The 15,397-nt window shown below is 42.6% G+C and overlaps 1 protein-coding gene across 1 annotated transcript in view; it reads right to left on the minus strand.

Annotated features, from left to right (window-relative positions):
• Positions 1 to 4,324: 4,324 nt before the first annotated feature.
• poln (polymerase (DNA directed) nu) overlaps positions 4,325 to 15,397 on the minus strand; it is a gene marked incomplete at both ends in the record, with an annotated part of 45,502 nt that continues 34,429 nt past the window's right edge. The window contains 6 exons of the mRNA XM_084549092.1: positions 4,325 to 4,411; positions 4,735 to 4,796; positions 4,996 to 5,063; positions 5,541 to 5,619; positions 7,034 to 7,144; positions 11,806 to 11,937. Of these exons, the coding sequence (XP_084405218.1) occupies positions 4,325 to 4,411; positions 4,735 to 4,796; positions 4,996 to 5,063; positions 5,541 to 5,619; positions 7,034 to 7,144; positions 11,806 to 11,937 (539 nt within the window). The remainder of the gene's footprint in view (positions 4,412 to 4,734; positions 4,797 to 4,995; positions 5,064 to 5,540; positions 5,620 to 7,033; positions 7,145 to 11,805; positions 11,938 to 15,397) is intronic.

The raw sequence follows: 15,397 nt of genomic DNA on the forward strand, positions 1-15,397 counted from the left end.
TGGCAGTTAAAAGAGGGGGTATGGGGCGGAGGAGGTCTGCAGCAACAGAGCTCCACAGCATGGACTCCCTCTCTCTCTCTACCTCTGGTGAGGATTTTTTGCTCCACTGTAGCAAATTCAGAAGGACTCACTCTGGACTGAGGCCACAGGTGCCAAGAACACAAAAGCACTTGTAGCACAACTGTGTCTTGTTTTGCTATGACAGTACAGGTCGTTTTGATTTTTTTGATTTTTACATTTCCTATGAAGAATATGGATAAAGTTTCTCTTTCTCCTGTATTATTGACTGTATGTATTAGAAGCATATATACAGGCCGTGATACCATCATGTGTAATTCATCCTACGACCCATGGCTATTTTTGGAGGTGGTGGAAACTTGCCAAAGGTGACAGTAACTGCTGCATTTTTGTTCCTCACATGCCGATATTTTGTTCAACACAATCCTACACTCACTTGTTATTATTTGGAAAATTTCCGCCCACGTGCCATCTAGTCAAGCAATAAACACAAACAGACAAAACCGCAAAATAATGACATATTATCTACAAGGATTTTATTAATAATATGAAAATGCTGCATTGATATTATATATCCCTTTTACTGTACCAATTTGTGGCAGCGATGCCACCACAGTATTGGCATTGTGACATTACCACTCATTATAGCGAAGCCTGAGGGGGGTGTATGATTGTAAAATGTTTTTGTTTTTTTTTGTATTTTTCTTTACAAAAAGGTGTCAAAGATGTGTTTTTTTAAAAAACTCAAAGTTGAAGTACACAGGTGTACCTCTGCATATTTGTACAGATGTCAATAGGAAATGACAAGAGAGGGGATGATGGATGCTAAAGAATGAGCAGTTCAAGCAGACGGGGAAAAAAAAGATGGTGCAGCTGCGCTCTGAAAATGCTCTTAACTGTATTTAACCACAAACACTGCTGGTTAACTCACACCACTGAGACACACACTGCAGCTTCACTTCTGTCCGTGGCACTCAATCTAATCAATTAAAAACAGCTGTCTAAATCACAACCATGTTTCTTACAAGTGGGATTCAAAGTCTTTTTTTGAATCAACAAGTTAGTAACTGTAAAGTTGTAAAGTATATTTTACTGTAAATAGCATCTGGGGGTCATTTCTACTCCTTTTGTAACGGCAACTGGGGATTTAAAATATAAAAAAAACTATATTTTAAAAATATTTACAGCATTATTATAGATATTCTACAGTAGTGCAGGCGTCTTAATCTGTGCCACCTCACAGGAATCCCACACTAAGTAACGGCAGACACTTTCAGAGGCAACTGCGCACACCATCTTAGCCCTTGCGCCTGAACGCTGGCGGGTTCAGACGCTGCCTTTCTTGTCCTGCCCGTCTGCTTGAACTCTCAAGTTGTCAGAGAGAGCCATAACAGCGGCAGCTCTGTTAGCTTATAGCACACACCAGTCGTGGCCATGAATATCTGTGGCTCTGGAATGAGCTATCTAGCTGCAGCAAGCTGCCGCGGTGCAAGTGGCTCTCTCTGCCCTAGAGCCCTGTCATGGCTGTTGTCTGTTGCCAGGAAACCGACCCGCACAAAGCACAGCAGGGGATTGATATGCAGCCGCACTGTGGGGAGGCAGGCAGGTCAACCAGCCGGCCTTGTTCCAGGAGCAGAAGGAATTGATGGATAGACGGATGGGAGGGGGCTTTAAAATGCAACTGAGGGTACTTTCTGCCTGAGGGTTGCGGGACCTGTAGGGGAAGGGTGAGGAATCTGAGAAAAGAGGCTCTTATAGTAGGGCAGAGAGCAAATAGTGGTTGGGGCCCACTAGGTTAGAGAGGTTACATAAAGGCATGCAAATGACTCTAAAGAACGCAGGGTCAAGATTATAGACAGTCATGCTGTGGGACATGATTCTCATGAACAGTACCAAGCCAAGCATGGAGGTGACTTAGCAAATTTAGTGAATCCCAGGAAGGTGAAGGAGAGAAAGAGACACTGTAAAACTGTGTAGGCAGTGCTGGTTCAACCGGTCAGCCCTGACCCTCAGTGAGACTGCAGCCTGGTTTTTATTAGGGTCTATTAGCTTTCAGTTCCCTTTCTGCCATTCCGTTGAGAAACTGCTGTATTACCACCCGGGATTACTATTATTATTGTGATTATTAACCCTTTCTTTTATACTGACAACAACTGGAACACTGTATAGATGTAAAGATGGGATTTCTTGCATTATGACGATGACTGAACCATGGATGTACATATACTGTATCAATTAAAACGACGATGCATTAAGCTTTTACATGTCGCAACGGCAAGCTGTTGTTCTTGTTTCAAACTAGCCGAGACGGCAGCGAGGAAGAGGGGAAGCGAGGCGCGCTGAGAATGATACAAGATATCAGATTTGAAGTCATATAAGTGTCGGCAGCCGCAAGGATCTGTGCCGCGGGGTCTACTTACACATCACAAGGCAGCTCAGGGAACATCACGCTGTTGCCCTTGACAACTGGAGTCTTCAGAGGGGACTCTCTGGCCTCGGCTCCTGGTAATGGACGAGGTCATTAATGTGAAGCTATCACTCAGTCAAACGAACATACTGGTAACGTCAGTCACATCTTCAAAAAGACATTAGCAAATAAAGGTGGGGTCTTTTTTTCTGCATTTGTAACTGTATTTTAATTTGGCCTAAGATAACATCCATAGAATAATATTCTTTCTCTCATATAATTTGGTGATGGGCCATTTCTTACCGCTGAAGTGCAACGCTAGTAGTTTGATACAAATAAACAGAACACAAAGCAGTTTACAACACACTGATAAACACCTTTATTAGTATTTGCTTTACCTCCACACCCCTGCTCCAAAAGTGCAGAGTGCCCTCTAGAATTTGCACGTACCGGTCTCACGCTTCCCTTGCAAAAGGGGGAAGGCCTTGCACTCTTAAACCACAGAACAATGAAAGAATAGAGGGGCAGATTTCCATAACACTGTCCATGGCTCTGGCTCTGAACTGCTCACAACTGACCTGGTGAGAAAAGCGTCTTTCACGTCGGCAAACGGAGAGCATATTCCCGTCAGTGGAAAAATGAACTGCCCAATGGGCTGGAAAAGAAAGAAAGCGGGAATGTGCGCGACAAGACAAAACGGATGGTGGGTATACTAGATATTTCACATGCCACCTTTGTCATTTCCTATAATTAGAAAGCTTTCAAATAGGGGTTTAAAATGTCAAAGACCCATTTTGTAGGCTTAAATGGTCTTAATTGCAGGACAATAAGGGGCATTAGGAGTCTTGCTGTGGCTGGCATTGACACAGAAACTCGGTCAGTGTGCCTGGAAGCCAGCAAACGTGTGTGAGTGTATTTATGGTGGATGCGTGGATAGAATGTGTGACTGCCTCTGGTGTGTGTGTGTGTGTGTGTGCGCGCATACGAGTATTCGTGGAATGTGTGTGTGCGACACAAACAAAACAAAAGGGGCGAGTGTGCTAGGGCCAAGTGTGCACATAAAAGATGAGCTGGAGAGAGCAAAGTAATGGGTGCTCATGGTTGAGATTAGATATTAGATAAAAATAGGATGCTTTGAGATTGCTTTGAGTCATGTGAATGCAATCAACCCAAGGTGAGGTTTGTTAGAGGGAGGCGGCTCGGAAAATATCTGCTCTAAGAACGCTCAAATTTAGCACGAGAAATGATTTTAGGACTAATACTTGGGTGAGATCAGCAACACATAGGGTTTATTCTGCAATAACAAAACATAAAACAATAAATGCAAGAAAGACATTTTAAGTAAAACACGGTAAAATGTTATTTCAGGTATGCGTAACTACTCGTTTTTAAGAACCGTGCTAAAAACCAATTTTAGGAACCGATAAATATCGAACCCCCTCTTGAACATGGAGCTTCACCTTGGCAACAAAGCAGAGAAAACATCTCTGGTCCTAACAAGATAGTGTGAAAATGATGGAGGAGGAGAGGAGGAGGAGGAGGAGGAGGAGGAGGAGGAGGACAAGGAATCTTTTTTTTGCAGGATGGAGAGAGCGAGAGAGAGAGAGGAACTGGTGCAATCCGGTCTGTGGCTCCTGCCGTTGCCCCCGGATACGGATGGAGAGAAAGCAAGAACTGGGAGCTGCAGCTGCCTGGTTTCCATAGCGATGTGGATGCAGGACAACTGAAACAGAGAGACTATGGGAGGGAGGATGGAACAAGAAACCCAAACCGGGATGAAGGATGTGAACAAACCAAGAGGGAGGGAGAGAGAGAAAATGTTTAAAGGTGAAAGAAAAGAAGGTGCGACACACAGGCGTGGCAGTAGTAGGGCTACTGAAGGGAACGAGGCGGATACAGTCAAGCAGAGGGGGACCTTAGGGGGATGTTAAGCTCAGACATGGATCCCCAAGACTTGCCACTGGAGACTGCCACCTTCAGGGGAACCTGGGAAACACACAGATGAAAAGAGTACGGCGCCAGTGATCGCACATGTGTATAAGTTGCTCACAGGAAACTGTTGATGAGCACAGAAAAACTAATGATGACTGGATAATGTGACACAACATTTGCATTTAAAAGTAAAAGTTAAGACTACAAATAAACTATGTTGCTCCTCTTTCCTCTCTTTTTGACATTAGTCTTAGCCCTGTGTCAACAAAAATATCCAACTTTGTGTTTATGATTAAACAAAGATAGGAAACTCTCCACTCTATACAGTCTGTGTACATGACACTAGAGTCTATTATACTACTGAATGATTTACTTACTTTAAGATGGACTCCTAGATGATCTATGTGCTGAAGAGATTCCATGGTGCTTTTCACAAGAGCTACACACAAATACAAACAATCACATACTGCATGTCCTTTGCAGCTCACATATAAATCAGCCAACGATTCTTTACGTTAATCTCAGAGAAATTTCAACATAAAAGGAATTGGGGAGAATTCTAAGAAAAAAAAGTGTAAAATACAAAGGTGTGACCTTCATACAAGTGAAACATTTGACGTTGGATGCGTTTGATATACCTGCGAACTGTTCCACCTGTGAGTCCTCCACTTCGTACAGAAGCTCATCATGGAGCTGGGCTATCAGCCTAGAGTTACAGTACAGTATATTCATTCAGAAACCCATAAACACTGTTTCATCTTCTTCCTTTTCATCCTGTGTTTACTTTGCGTCCTGCTCTCCCAACATACCGATCTAATTCTGGTATATTTTGGCTCTTGCGTCAACTGTGTTTACTCTGGCTCAATGTTTGGCGTCAAACAGCAGTAGTCATTTGGGAGCACCCCGCCTCATCTCAACAAATTAAGCTGGCTGGTAAACCAGTGAATGTCGCTTATGTGTTCTGGCGTGACAGACTCAGTCAGTTCTCCTTTATAAATATAGCACATGACCATGGTTTGCCTGTATAGATTTAGAAAGACATGCAGTGTGAAGAGACATTTTGTCCCTGTGGCTCCATGGAAGGAGAGGGCAAGCAAAACATGAGAGACTTGGTAAACTGAGCCTTCTTAAGACTTGTAGTATGTGCATCTTCGGCAGATAGAACCAGGTTTAGAGGCGGTACCTGGCAGAGAGTGAGTTGGACGAGGAGGCCAGGTTGAAGATGCGGATCATAGCCATCTTGCAGAGATCAGCAGCAGAACCTGGACACAAATAAAACACACAGATCTGTTTGACTATGTGTGAATGTACAATCCCATTTTATTTTGTTATTTATGCACAGATTTATTAATACTTAGTCATACTTTAAATTGCAGTTGATTTTATCCTGGCTGCTCTTTGATTTTGTAGTTTCTTTGTTATTTTTATTATATTCTTTTGTTTCCTACATCCATTGCTCTGTTTCCTCATCGGTTGCGAGCAAAACTGGGATCCCGACTTGTGACTAAGTGAAATGTTATGTACGCACAAACATCCACAGATCAAGCGTAACTTTATGACCATCTTCCTTTTATTGGTCCCCCTTAAGCCCTGACAGCCCTGACCCATCGGGGCGTAGACTACGCTAGACCCCTGAAGGTGTGCTGTGGTATTTGGCACCAACATGTTAACAGCAGATCCTTTAAGTCCTGTAAGTTGTGAAGTGGGGCCTCCATGGATCAGACTTATTTGTCTAGCACATCCCACAGATGCTCGATTGGACTGAGATCTTGGGAATTGTGAGGCTAAGTCAACGCCTCAAACTCGTTGTTTTGTTCCTTAAACCATTGCTCAACCATTTTTGCTTCGTGGCAGAAAGAGGCCACAGCCATCAGGGAACACTGTTTCCATGATAGGGTGGACATGGTCTGCAACAAAGTATCATCCACATGGATGGCAGGACCCAAGGTTTCCCAGCAGAACATTGTGCAAAGTATCACACTGCCTCCGCCAGCTTGCCTTACCCCAGGTAAGCGACGCACACACACCTGGCCATCCACGTGATGTACAAGAAAACCTGATTCATCAGACCAGGCCACCTTCGACCATTGCTCCGTGGTCCAGTTCTGATGCTCACATGCCATTGTTGGTGCTTTCTGCGGTGGACAGGTTTCACCATGGACACCCTGACTGGTCGGTGGTTACGCCTTTCTATCAGAACCAGCATTAACTTCTTCAGCAAGTTGAGCTACAGTAGCTCATCTGTTGGATGAGACCACACGGGCCAACCTTCGCTTCCCACGTGCACCACGGTTCCTTTCTTGGACTGCTTTTGACAGATACTGACCACTGCAGACTGGGAACACCCCACAAGAGCTGCAGTTTTGGAGATGCTCTGACCCAGCCCCCTAGCCATCACAATTTGCCCATTTTTCCTGCTTCTAACACATCAACTTTGTACACAAAATGTTCACTTACTGCTTATTTTACAGGTGCCATGATGAGGAGATAATCAGTGTTATTCACTTTACCTGTCAGTGGTCATAATGTTATGCCTGATCACTGTACAATACACACATATTACGAATTAAGTTACAGTGGTTGACGTTTAAACCTTCATCAGAGGTAAAAATTTAAATTATGCTCATACGCATAAGAGAAGTTAATATTTTTACACATAAATGTCAATCATCCCACCTTGGACGACAAAGTTGACAGCTTGCCTCTCAGCCTGCATGCGGAGGCCCCAGTCTGGGGAGTTGATGTTGGGGAGAGTCCGCCGACGACCCATGATAGAAAGCACATAACCTAGACGCAAGATATTTAAAATAAACAGTCTTCTTCTGTAAAACTGAACTGGTATTTTATCAACACACGGGTCACAGCAACCACAAATCAGCAGTGGTGTAGCTGAAGTAGCAGTCAAAGTGTAAGTTAAACATGAAAAAATAACACAGTTATAATAAACCCTGCAAATCCACAAAGGCTGCTACCAGCTGAATTAGACATTCATGAATACAGTGTTTTCCACAATATATTTATTTATTTTTAATTATTAAACTTTCAGTCTTGAGTTCCAATTATTTTTTACATATATGTGGTAGTACATCCAAAGATCTGAACATAAATGGATCTGTGGAAAAGGTTTGGTTTTTAAGTCTCTGCAGCTTCAGTCACTAGACAGAAACCCTCCACTCTGAACCATCCACATGCTGAACAGAACTAAAGCTGGAGAGGACGATTTAAAGAGTTAAACAGTTCCACGAAAAGTCATCTGTTCTCACTTAACATGTTTAGAATAACAGACCAACCTGCACAGGTGTGAAACATATGCAGTGTACACACACCCTGGTATCTAAACAAAGAGAAACACACTCACATTTCCAGTAGAGTCACACGATCACACAAAAGAAGGCAACACAAGAATGTGCAGTGACGTGACACGGGCATAATACACAAACACACACATTATCATATACAGGTATGCAACACACACACACACACACTCGCACAGTTGACGAGTACATTCCACCGACTGGACAATGGAGCTGGCTTTAAAGCTAAATCCCTCTAGTATCCCCCACTATGAACTAAGCCTGCCAGGGCATGAAACCTGAATGACCCTCTTCCCAGAACACACACACACAATCCTGCACACAAGCCTAAATGCATAGGAAATGAGTACACTACGGATAGTGACAAACACAAACCATCTACTCTTTGTGAACTGACCCGTGACACATGCATGCGACCTTTTTACCAGGAATGTGACCTTTGCTCTGGGCCCCAGTGACAGTGATGCGCAGTGTACTTTGTGTCAATGATAACACATCACAAAAATGCTGTTTCAGACTATGGGCAGGTGAATCATACTGGAATGTGTGTATTTTTCACCTTTGTTAGGCTGCTGTTGCCACAATCTGTGACACAGTGCTGTGATGGCCTGTAGTTTTCCAGCTCAGCCTGTTTTTGTGGACAGTGTTAGAAAATCTGATGGGCAACAGCAAAATCTAGCGCTGGGTAACATTCATTCATTCATTCATCTTCTGTACCCGCTTAGTCCTGTTAAGGGTCACGGGGTCTGCTGGAGCCTATCCCAGCTGTCATCAGGCGAGAGGCAGGGGGTACATCCTGGACAGGTCGCCAGTCCATCGCAGGGCTAACACAGAGAGACAGACAACCATTCACACTCACACCTACGGCCAATTTAGAATCACCAATTAACCTAATGAGCATGTCTTTGGATGGTGGGAGGAAGCCGGAGTACCAGGAGAGAACCCACGCAGACACAGGGAGAACATGCAAACTCCACACAGAAAGGCCCAGTCGGCCCACAGATTCGAACCCGGGACCTTCTCGCTGTGAAGCATCAGTGCTAACGGCTGGGTAACAATTATTACCAACTACAGTCTTAACACAATCACATCATTTCTGTCAAAAAACACCAATCAAAATTTTACGACAACTTAGGTTTGTTCTTCCAATCAAACCTAAGTAAACCACACCTTTACACATATACAGTCGAGTAGATTAGCCATTAAGCTCAGTCTATTTTCAAATATCTATCACTGATTGTTGCCTCTTTAGTAATAAACAAAAAAAACAGCAGTAACTGATTTGGCCTGTCTTTTGCCATGGTAAATTATCAGTTGGAAAACATCTAATTGACACATCCTGCAGTTGTGGAGCAGTATGATTTATTTTTAATCATGTTTCTAAACATCTGCTCAGTGTAACTCCAATAATTATACTCTTTTAGTTGTGCTAGTTTTGGGTCATTACCAACACGTGTGTCTGCCTGCTATGTGGTGCTGGTAACAAAGTGGACAGTGGGGTTTTAGAGCTTTTTTTTTTTTTCTCTGAAAATAGCTGCTTGAGACAACTAAGAGAAGAGTAAGAGTTAACCAAACACTACAGTGAAAAGCCAGCCAGCTAAACAATGAGCTGAATGTCTGCAAAGCTCTGTAAAGCCGAGGGAAGCCACAGATTCACTAGGATAATACCCTATTCATCGCTATGTGTTACTCCTTTCACACCGTCAGTTACTGGATTCATTCTTTTGTCAAAATTTAATTAATTATTAATTTAACTTTGTTCTGACATAGAATAAACTAGAATTAAATCCATATATACATTTTTGAACATAAGAACCTAAAGCAAGAGATACACTACAAATATATTTTTATTATTAAAGATAAGTACAGCTAGAGCTGGAGTAAATGCACAAGGATATGTTTATTTGTCACTGCAGCAGATCTAGGCTTCCCTCTGTCAGCTGCAGACTTCAGAAGGCTTTTTATGTCTGTTATTCCCCGTTATTAAAAAAAAAAAAAAAAATCCTCCTTCTGTCTTTATCCTTCTTCTTTTCTTTTCTTTTCTTTTTTCTCAGGCAGTCTTTACAAGTGGAGATTTGGCATTCATCCCAAGAGCATTAATGATATGAAGACCAGCAGCACAGGCTTACCCAGAGCGGCGGCATTCTCATCTCATTTTAATATCAAAGACAGTTAGCGATAAACAGAGTGTGAACCATTCGGAGAAATACAGCAGTGGCTACGGGGTTATTTTTTGGTAGTTTACTTTGTGTAAACTATAAAGAACATCCCCGTTCTTGTCCTCGTCTTTGCTCATTTCCTTGTGGGTTGATTCACTCCTTAACTTCTTCCTCTATCATCTCCACAGATTCTTTTTCCTTCCTTTCTTCTCTCTCAGCCATCACACCCACACTGTGATACTGACCTCACCTTCACGGTGCCCTTTACAATACATTTTCAACAAACAGGACAGCAGCTGAGCCTGCACTGTTCACCTCCTCTCTGCTCAGCCTGCCAACGTCCATCCTTCTGAACAACATATCGCCGTATCAGATACCAATCAGCTATAGACGCGATGCTGGGACGACAAGAAGCCACAGAGTTTATTAATCCCTGCACACTGAGTCACAGCAGAGCAGCTAACATGATATGAGTCCAGCGTGGTACTGTACGGCTCCTCCCAGCAAGCATTCATTAAAGAAGACTATTTTAATTGATCAGATAAATTTCTGCCGCGATATAAAAACAGTTTCATAGATTGGTGAAGAAATGAAAAAGAGAGTTAAAAGAGAGACAGGTGAGCCGGAACATGTAAGGAAGGAGAAAAGAAACAAAGAGGAAACAAAGAGACTGATGGACAAGAAGAGAGAGGGACAGATCGACACAGTGTGGGACATAGTGGGCATATAAAACCCTGCACAGTCTCTGATGGGAGCATCACCATGGCGATGAGCTGAATTAGAGCCGACCGCCTGACGCATCATCACTCTGCCCCTGAGAACACGGAGGCTTCCACTGTGATCCGAGCGCGACATTTAGGAAAAAAAAAAACAAGTCCATTACGAAACTTCGATTAGGAAGATGACACTAAAGAAAGGCGAAGCAACGAGTTAGTGGGGCATGTCACTGGTGATAGGTTGCTCCGGGTGATAGATCACCTGTCTGGGCATAAGTCAGTGTTTGTGACAAAGGTGAAATGAAAAACATCCACTTCTTTGACCCAATTCTCTGTGTTTGCTCCAAAACAAGGTTGTTATTCAAGATAAAATGACAAGTTTCTAGTCGACAGCCTGAAAAGCTGACACCAACACAAATGTATCTTTCTCGCTGATTTCTTCTTAATTCATCAGGATGTAACTGGTTTAGCAAGGAAATGTCAATACAACACAAATTAGATAAAGTTAAGAGGCGATCAGATCCATGGCTAGAGGTGGAGGTTTGGACTCCAACACAACTCTGCTCGTCGACACGCCATGCACTTTGCACAACGAAGGTTAAAGTGCAGACTTTACACTATTTTGTGTGAGCGTGTTCAAGTCTCAGGTGTGCTGTGTTAGCAGTTCAGTCAGAATATAAATAGCGTAGTGTCCCATCTGAACCATCAGACCTTTCTCCACCCTACTCCCCCCCCAACACATCCACCCTGTCCCTTTCAGTATTGACCCACGGCAGTTTGTCTCATTCCTGCCAATGCCAGCACATCTTCTTCTGCTTCAGCCAGACACACACAAATCCACAGAGAGTGCGGGTGTACGTCTAAAAAATTCTAAATGTGCAGTGTGTGTCAAAAGTGTTGGCCTTTACCCAGATATACACCTACTTTTGAATACCTTTTTAATTTTTTTTTTTTTTGGGTAGTAGCTCCTATCCTGCCCTATACTTTTTTCAAAATCCACTAATTTAGTATTAGATAATCATCTACCTTAAGGTAATGCCTCATAATGTATGCAGACCTTATTCAAAAAAACAAAGAAAGCTGAAGCAAAGGCAGCTGGAACTGCTGAGTTTCCTCCAAGATGTTTGAAGACCCTAGTCATGTTAATTTCAGGTGTTCACCACCTGTAGATATTCCTAAAAAAAAAGGCAGGGTTTCCTTTGTATTAGCTTTGCTCTTTGACCTGGATGACTGGAGAATCTTCACAGACATACACAGACCTTGTTTGTGGCTCTGCTGGATGGTTCTCTGGATGAAGGCCTGGACATCTCTGTAGGTCTGGAGGAAGCTGTCCTGGAATCGGCTAGCCTGCTCAGCGCTCACCCCCAAGATCCCGGACAGACGCTCACGACCTACAGGGTACAAGCAATCATAAATACGCCACGCAGATTCAACATATACAGGACTATGTATAAGGTTTGGTCAGTTAGATTTCAACCAGAGATGATTAGTCTCGTGCTAGTTTATACCTCTGTTATGGATCCTAAATATGTTAACACTGGTTTCTTGTTTCTTTTTCTTACACTCTTGTATGGGGTATTAAAAGAGATAGAAGTGCTGATTTGGACAAACTGCACTTGGCAAGAAAGCAAAAAAGCACATCTCCCCTATTCTTGAACTCTTGGACTATATTTCTTGAATATCAAATGTTTTGTGCTGATCTGCACTTTGAATGAACTAACTGATAAAAACCTCTAAGGCGACTATAAATGGAGCAAACTGCCTTTATCGTTACTGGCTGAAGAGTGTAAAGACAGGTAGAAAAGGCCCGGAGGATGAGAAGAATAAAGTGAAAATGGGCGAGTGTACAGAGGGCTGGGCCAAAGGGTGAGAAATGATGAGGAAAAAATGAGGAGTGAGAGATTGAAGACGACAGGGTGAAGACAGAAGCCAAGACCTCAAAGACCTAACGTGTGTGTGTGTATGTTCTTTCCAAGGGAGTGTTAAATGTGTGCAGCCTGTAGCAGGAGTCTAGGAGTGGACCATGAGGTTAGGAACAGATCAATAGAGGAGTGTAGAGGGTAGACTAATGGGTGTCATAGTTACTGAGTGCGTGTTTTGACCTTCACTGTGCAGAACAGTGTACGTGTAGAGTTTGAAACTCAAAGACACTTTTAGAATTCAGCTGCTTTATGGTGAAAGACCCTGTTTTTGGACACAGTATAAGGAAAGTGGACTTTAGACAGTGGCCAAATTAATTGGCGTTTCTATGGATTAGACTCTCTTCTACAGTTTGTAACACATAAAGAGGAACCTCGTCTGAACAGGGACTTGAACCCTGAACCCTCAGATTTAAAAGTCCGATGCTCAATGGCTAGAACATGGAGAAGACATCTGAATTTATGAGATCAAACATCCTTGACAGTACATAATCCTTGATCTATTCTCTTTCAGAAATGAACACATGATTGTGTTGAACTAAAATCGTCTGAGTGTAAGATGTGTGATGTGTGTTTCTGTATGTGAGAGACACTCCACATTCCTGCTGAATGAGGTCATATTAGGGAGTGAATGCTCCCTGACCTGATCCCCTTGTACGCTGGCTCTACAATTTCCATTCCCATTAATAAAAATTGACTGTATATTACAAATGCAAGAAGCCTGTTGGTATTCCAGTTAAGATCTGTTCTGACTTGACAAGATACATGTCTGTTCAATGAATGAAGACTTGCGATCAACATTTATCTTTTCTCGTTTCATACTTCACACCTGTGTCTAACCTCCTCCTTCATTTCATTTTTTTTTTCCTTCCAGCTTCACGGCTTGGCCTTCTTACGTGTTGACCTAATTGTATGTATAATGTGTATGAGTCCATAGCACTGCTCTGCCCCTCCTCCCTGCCCTGATTGTCTTGCAGAGAAAGCTTCCTTTAGTATTCGGTAACCATAGCAACGCATCCTTCCTTGAAGAGCTGTCTGTCTATGCTGATCAGGAGCTCCTTACATTCCTCTCTCCTCTCTCTTTCTCAGCCCCACCCACTCTTTACTCTTCCCCTTTCCCCTACATTAACTCTCTTCTCCACCACCTCCCCCTTTCGTTTTCGTCTTCAGCGTTTTCCACATGTGCCTTTCCACACGTAGCACCTCACCCCGTCACTGTCTTTTACACACTTCGTACTTTCTTTGCATTTTTAGCTCTGACCTTTTTTTTTGTATGACTAGTCCTTGTATGCGACTCATGCCCCCTACACATCTCAGATGAATAGCTTTTACACATGAGCCTCTTTGGCTTGCATTGTTGCGGTTTTATTGAGTTTCCAAGAATTGACTCATTCAGCTCTGTGTGTGTTTGAAAGTGACCGTGTTTGAGTGCTCATGTTTGTGTTCTCCCACTGAGCTGTGACTCTAGTTAAAGTAGAAATGCCGCAGAACCCTCCATCAGTTGGAGAGCCTCAAATTTTGTTAAGCACTGAATTTACTCAGCAGGAGCACATGAAGCTAATAAATCTACAGGGACAGGAGTTTACACAGTCATCTGTCCTCTATTAAAATACACTTTATCTGATCAAACTACAGTATTTTAAAACTAATTTATCTTACATTTACTTGTGGCTGCAAGCAGGAACCTCTCTGACACTGACCTATAAAGCTAAAAGATCAGCAACTGTGCAAGTTGTAAAACTGAAGACTCCTGACTTCATTCATGTGTTAAAACAGAAACAAACTTTCACCATTGTGTCTGTTGTAAACAATTAACAGCGCTCCATAATGAAATCCAAGTGGCGTGTAATCAGACTCAAATTCTGTCTGCAGCAGGATAGAAATAAACCACAAGAAAATTAGAATATCTAAACTGTGCTCACGAGTTCTGATCCCACTGTGCGTAACTATAATATGCTCGTCTGTACATGTCTCCCTTGCTATCTGTGTCTCAAGACATGTCAAATATAGAGCACCAGTGCTTCATTTATGAAACATTTAAGTCACAAGAGCTTCGAATAGTACGATACAAGACCATAAGGAGTCTCATTGTTCATGGTTTCTGTCAATTTACCTCAGCAGATCAGTTTAAAAGGGTAATTCATCCCCCAATGTACTCAGATCTGTCTACATCAGAGTTCATGGTAATCCATTTTAAAAATATAATTGCTTTGTTTCTCAAACAACAACGGAATATAGTGAGCCCTGAATCTACGACAGCAGAAGTCACGAAGACGTTCTGTGTAATCAATTGTATATGATAAACTGTGTTCTGAATTGGAGCTGTAATCTTGTAAACCAACCAGCTACAACATTAAAACCTCTGACAGGTGAAGTGAACAACATTGATGATCTCATTACAATTCAGTGTTCTGCTGGGAAACGCTCGGTCCTGGCATTCATGTAGATGTTTCTTAGACATGTACCACCTGATGACCCCATGACAGCAGCAGTCATCTCCAGGAAAACCCACAGAACCACTTAGGAACAGGAATAGCCTAGGGTGTTGACTTCCCAGATTCTAAACTGATGCCGAGCTGTGGGATGCGCTGGAACATGCCTGATCCAGGGAGCCCCTCGTCACCTCAACCCACAGGATTTAGCCTCCTACTACACACATATCTGTTCCTGATAAGTCAGAATTGTTTTGGGGGCTCAAGGTACCTACACAATATTAGACAGGTGGTTTTAATGTTGTGTATTATAGCAACTTATAGCAACAATATTGTAAAGCTGTATTTATTTTCAGTAAAAAGGAATTGTACAGTCAGAAAACCAGTTAATCTAAACACTATATTGCCCATTGTAGCAAAGATCCTAATTTCCCTTTTATTTTGACATTTCTGACCTCACCTTTATCACTTCCTTTACCTCACTTCCTTATCTCTTTCTC

This window comes from Chelon labrosus (assembly GCF_963514085.1).
Source record: "Chelon labrosus genome assembly, chromosome: 1".
NCBI classification, from domain to species: domain Eukaryota; kingdom Metazoa; phylum Chordata; class Actinopteri; order Mugiliformes; family Mugilidae; genus Chelon; species Chelon labrosus.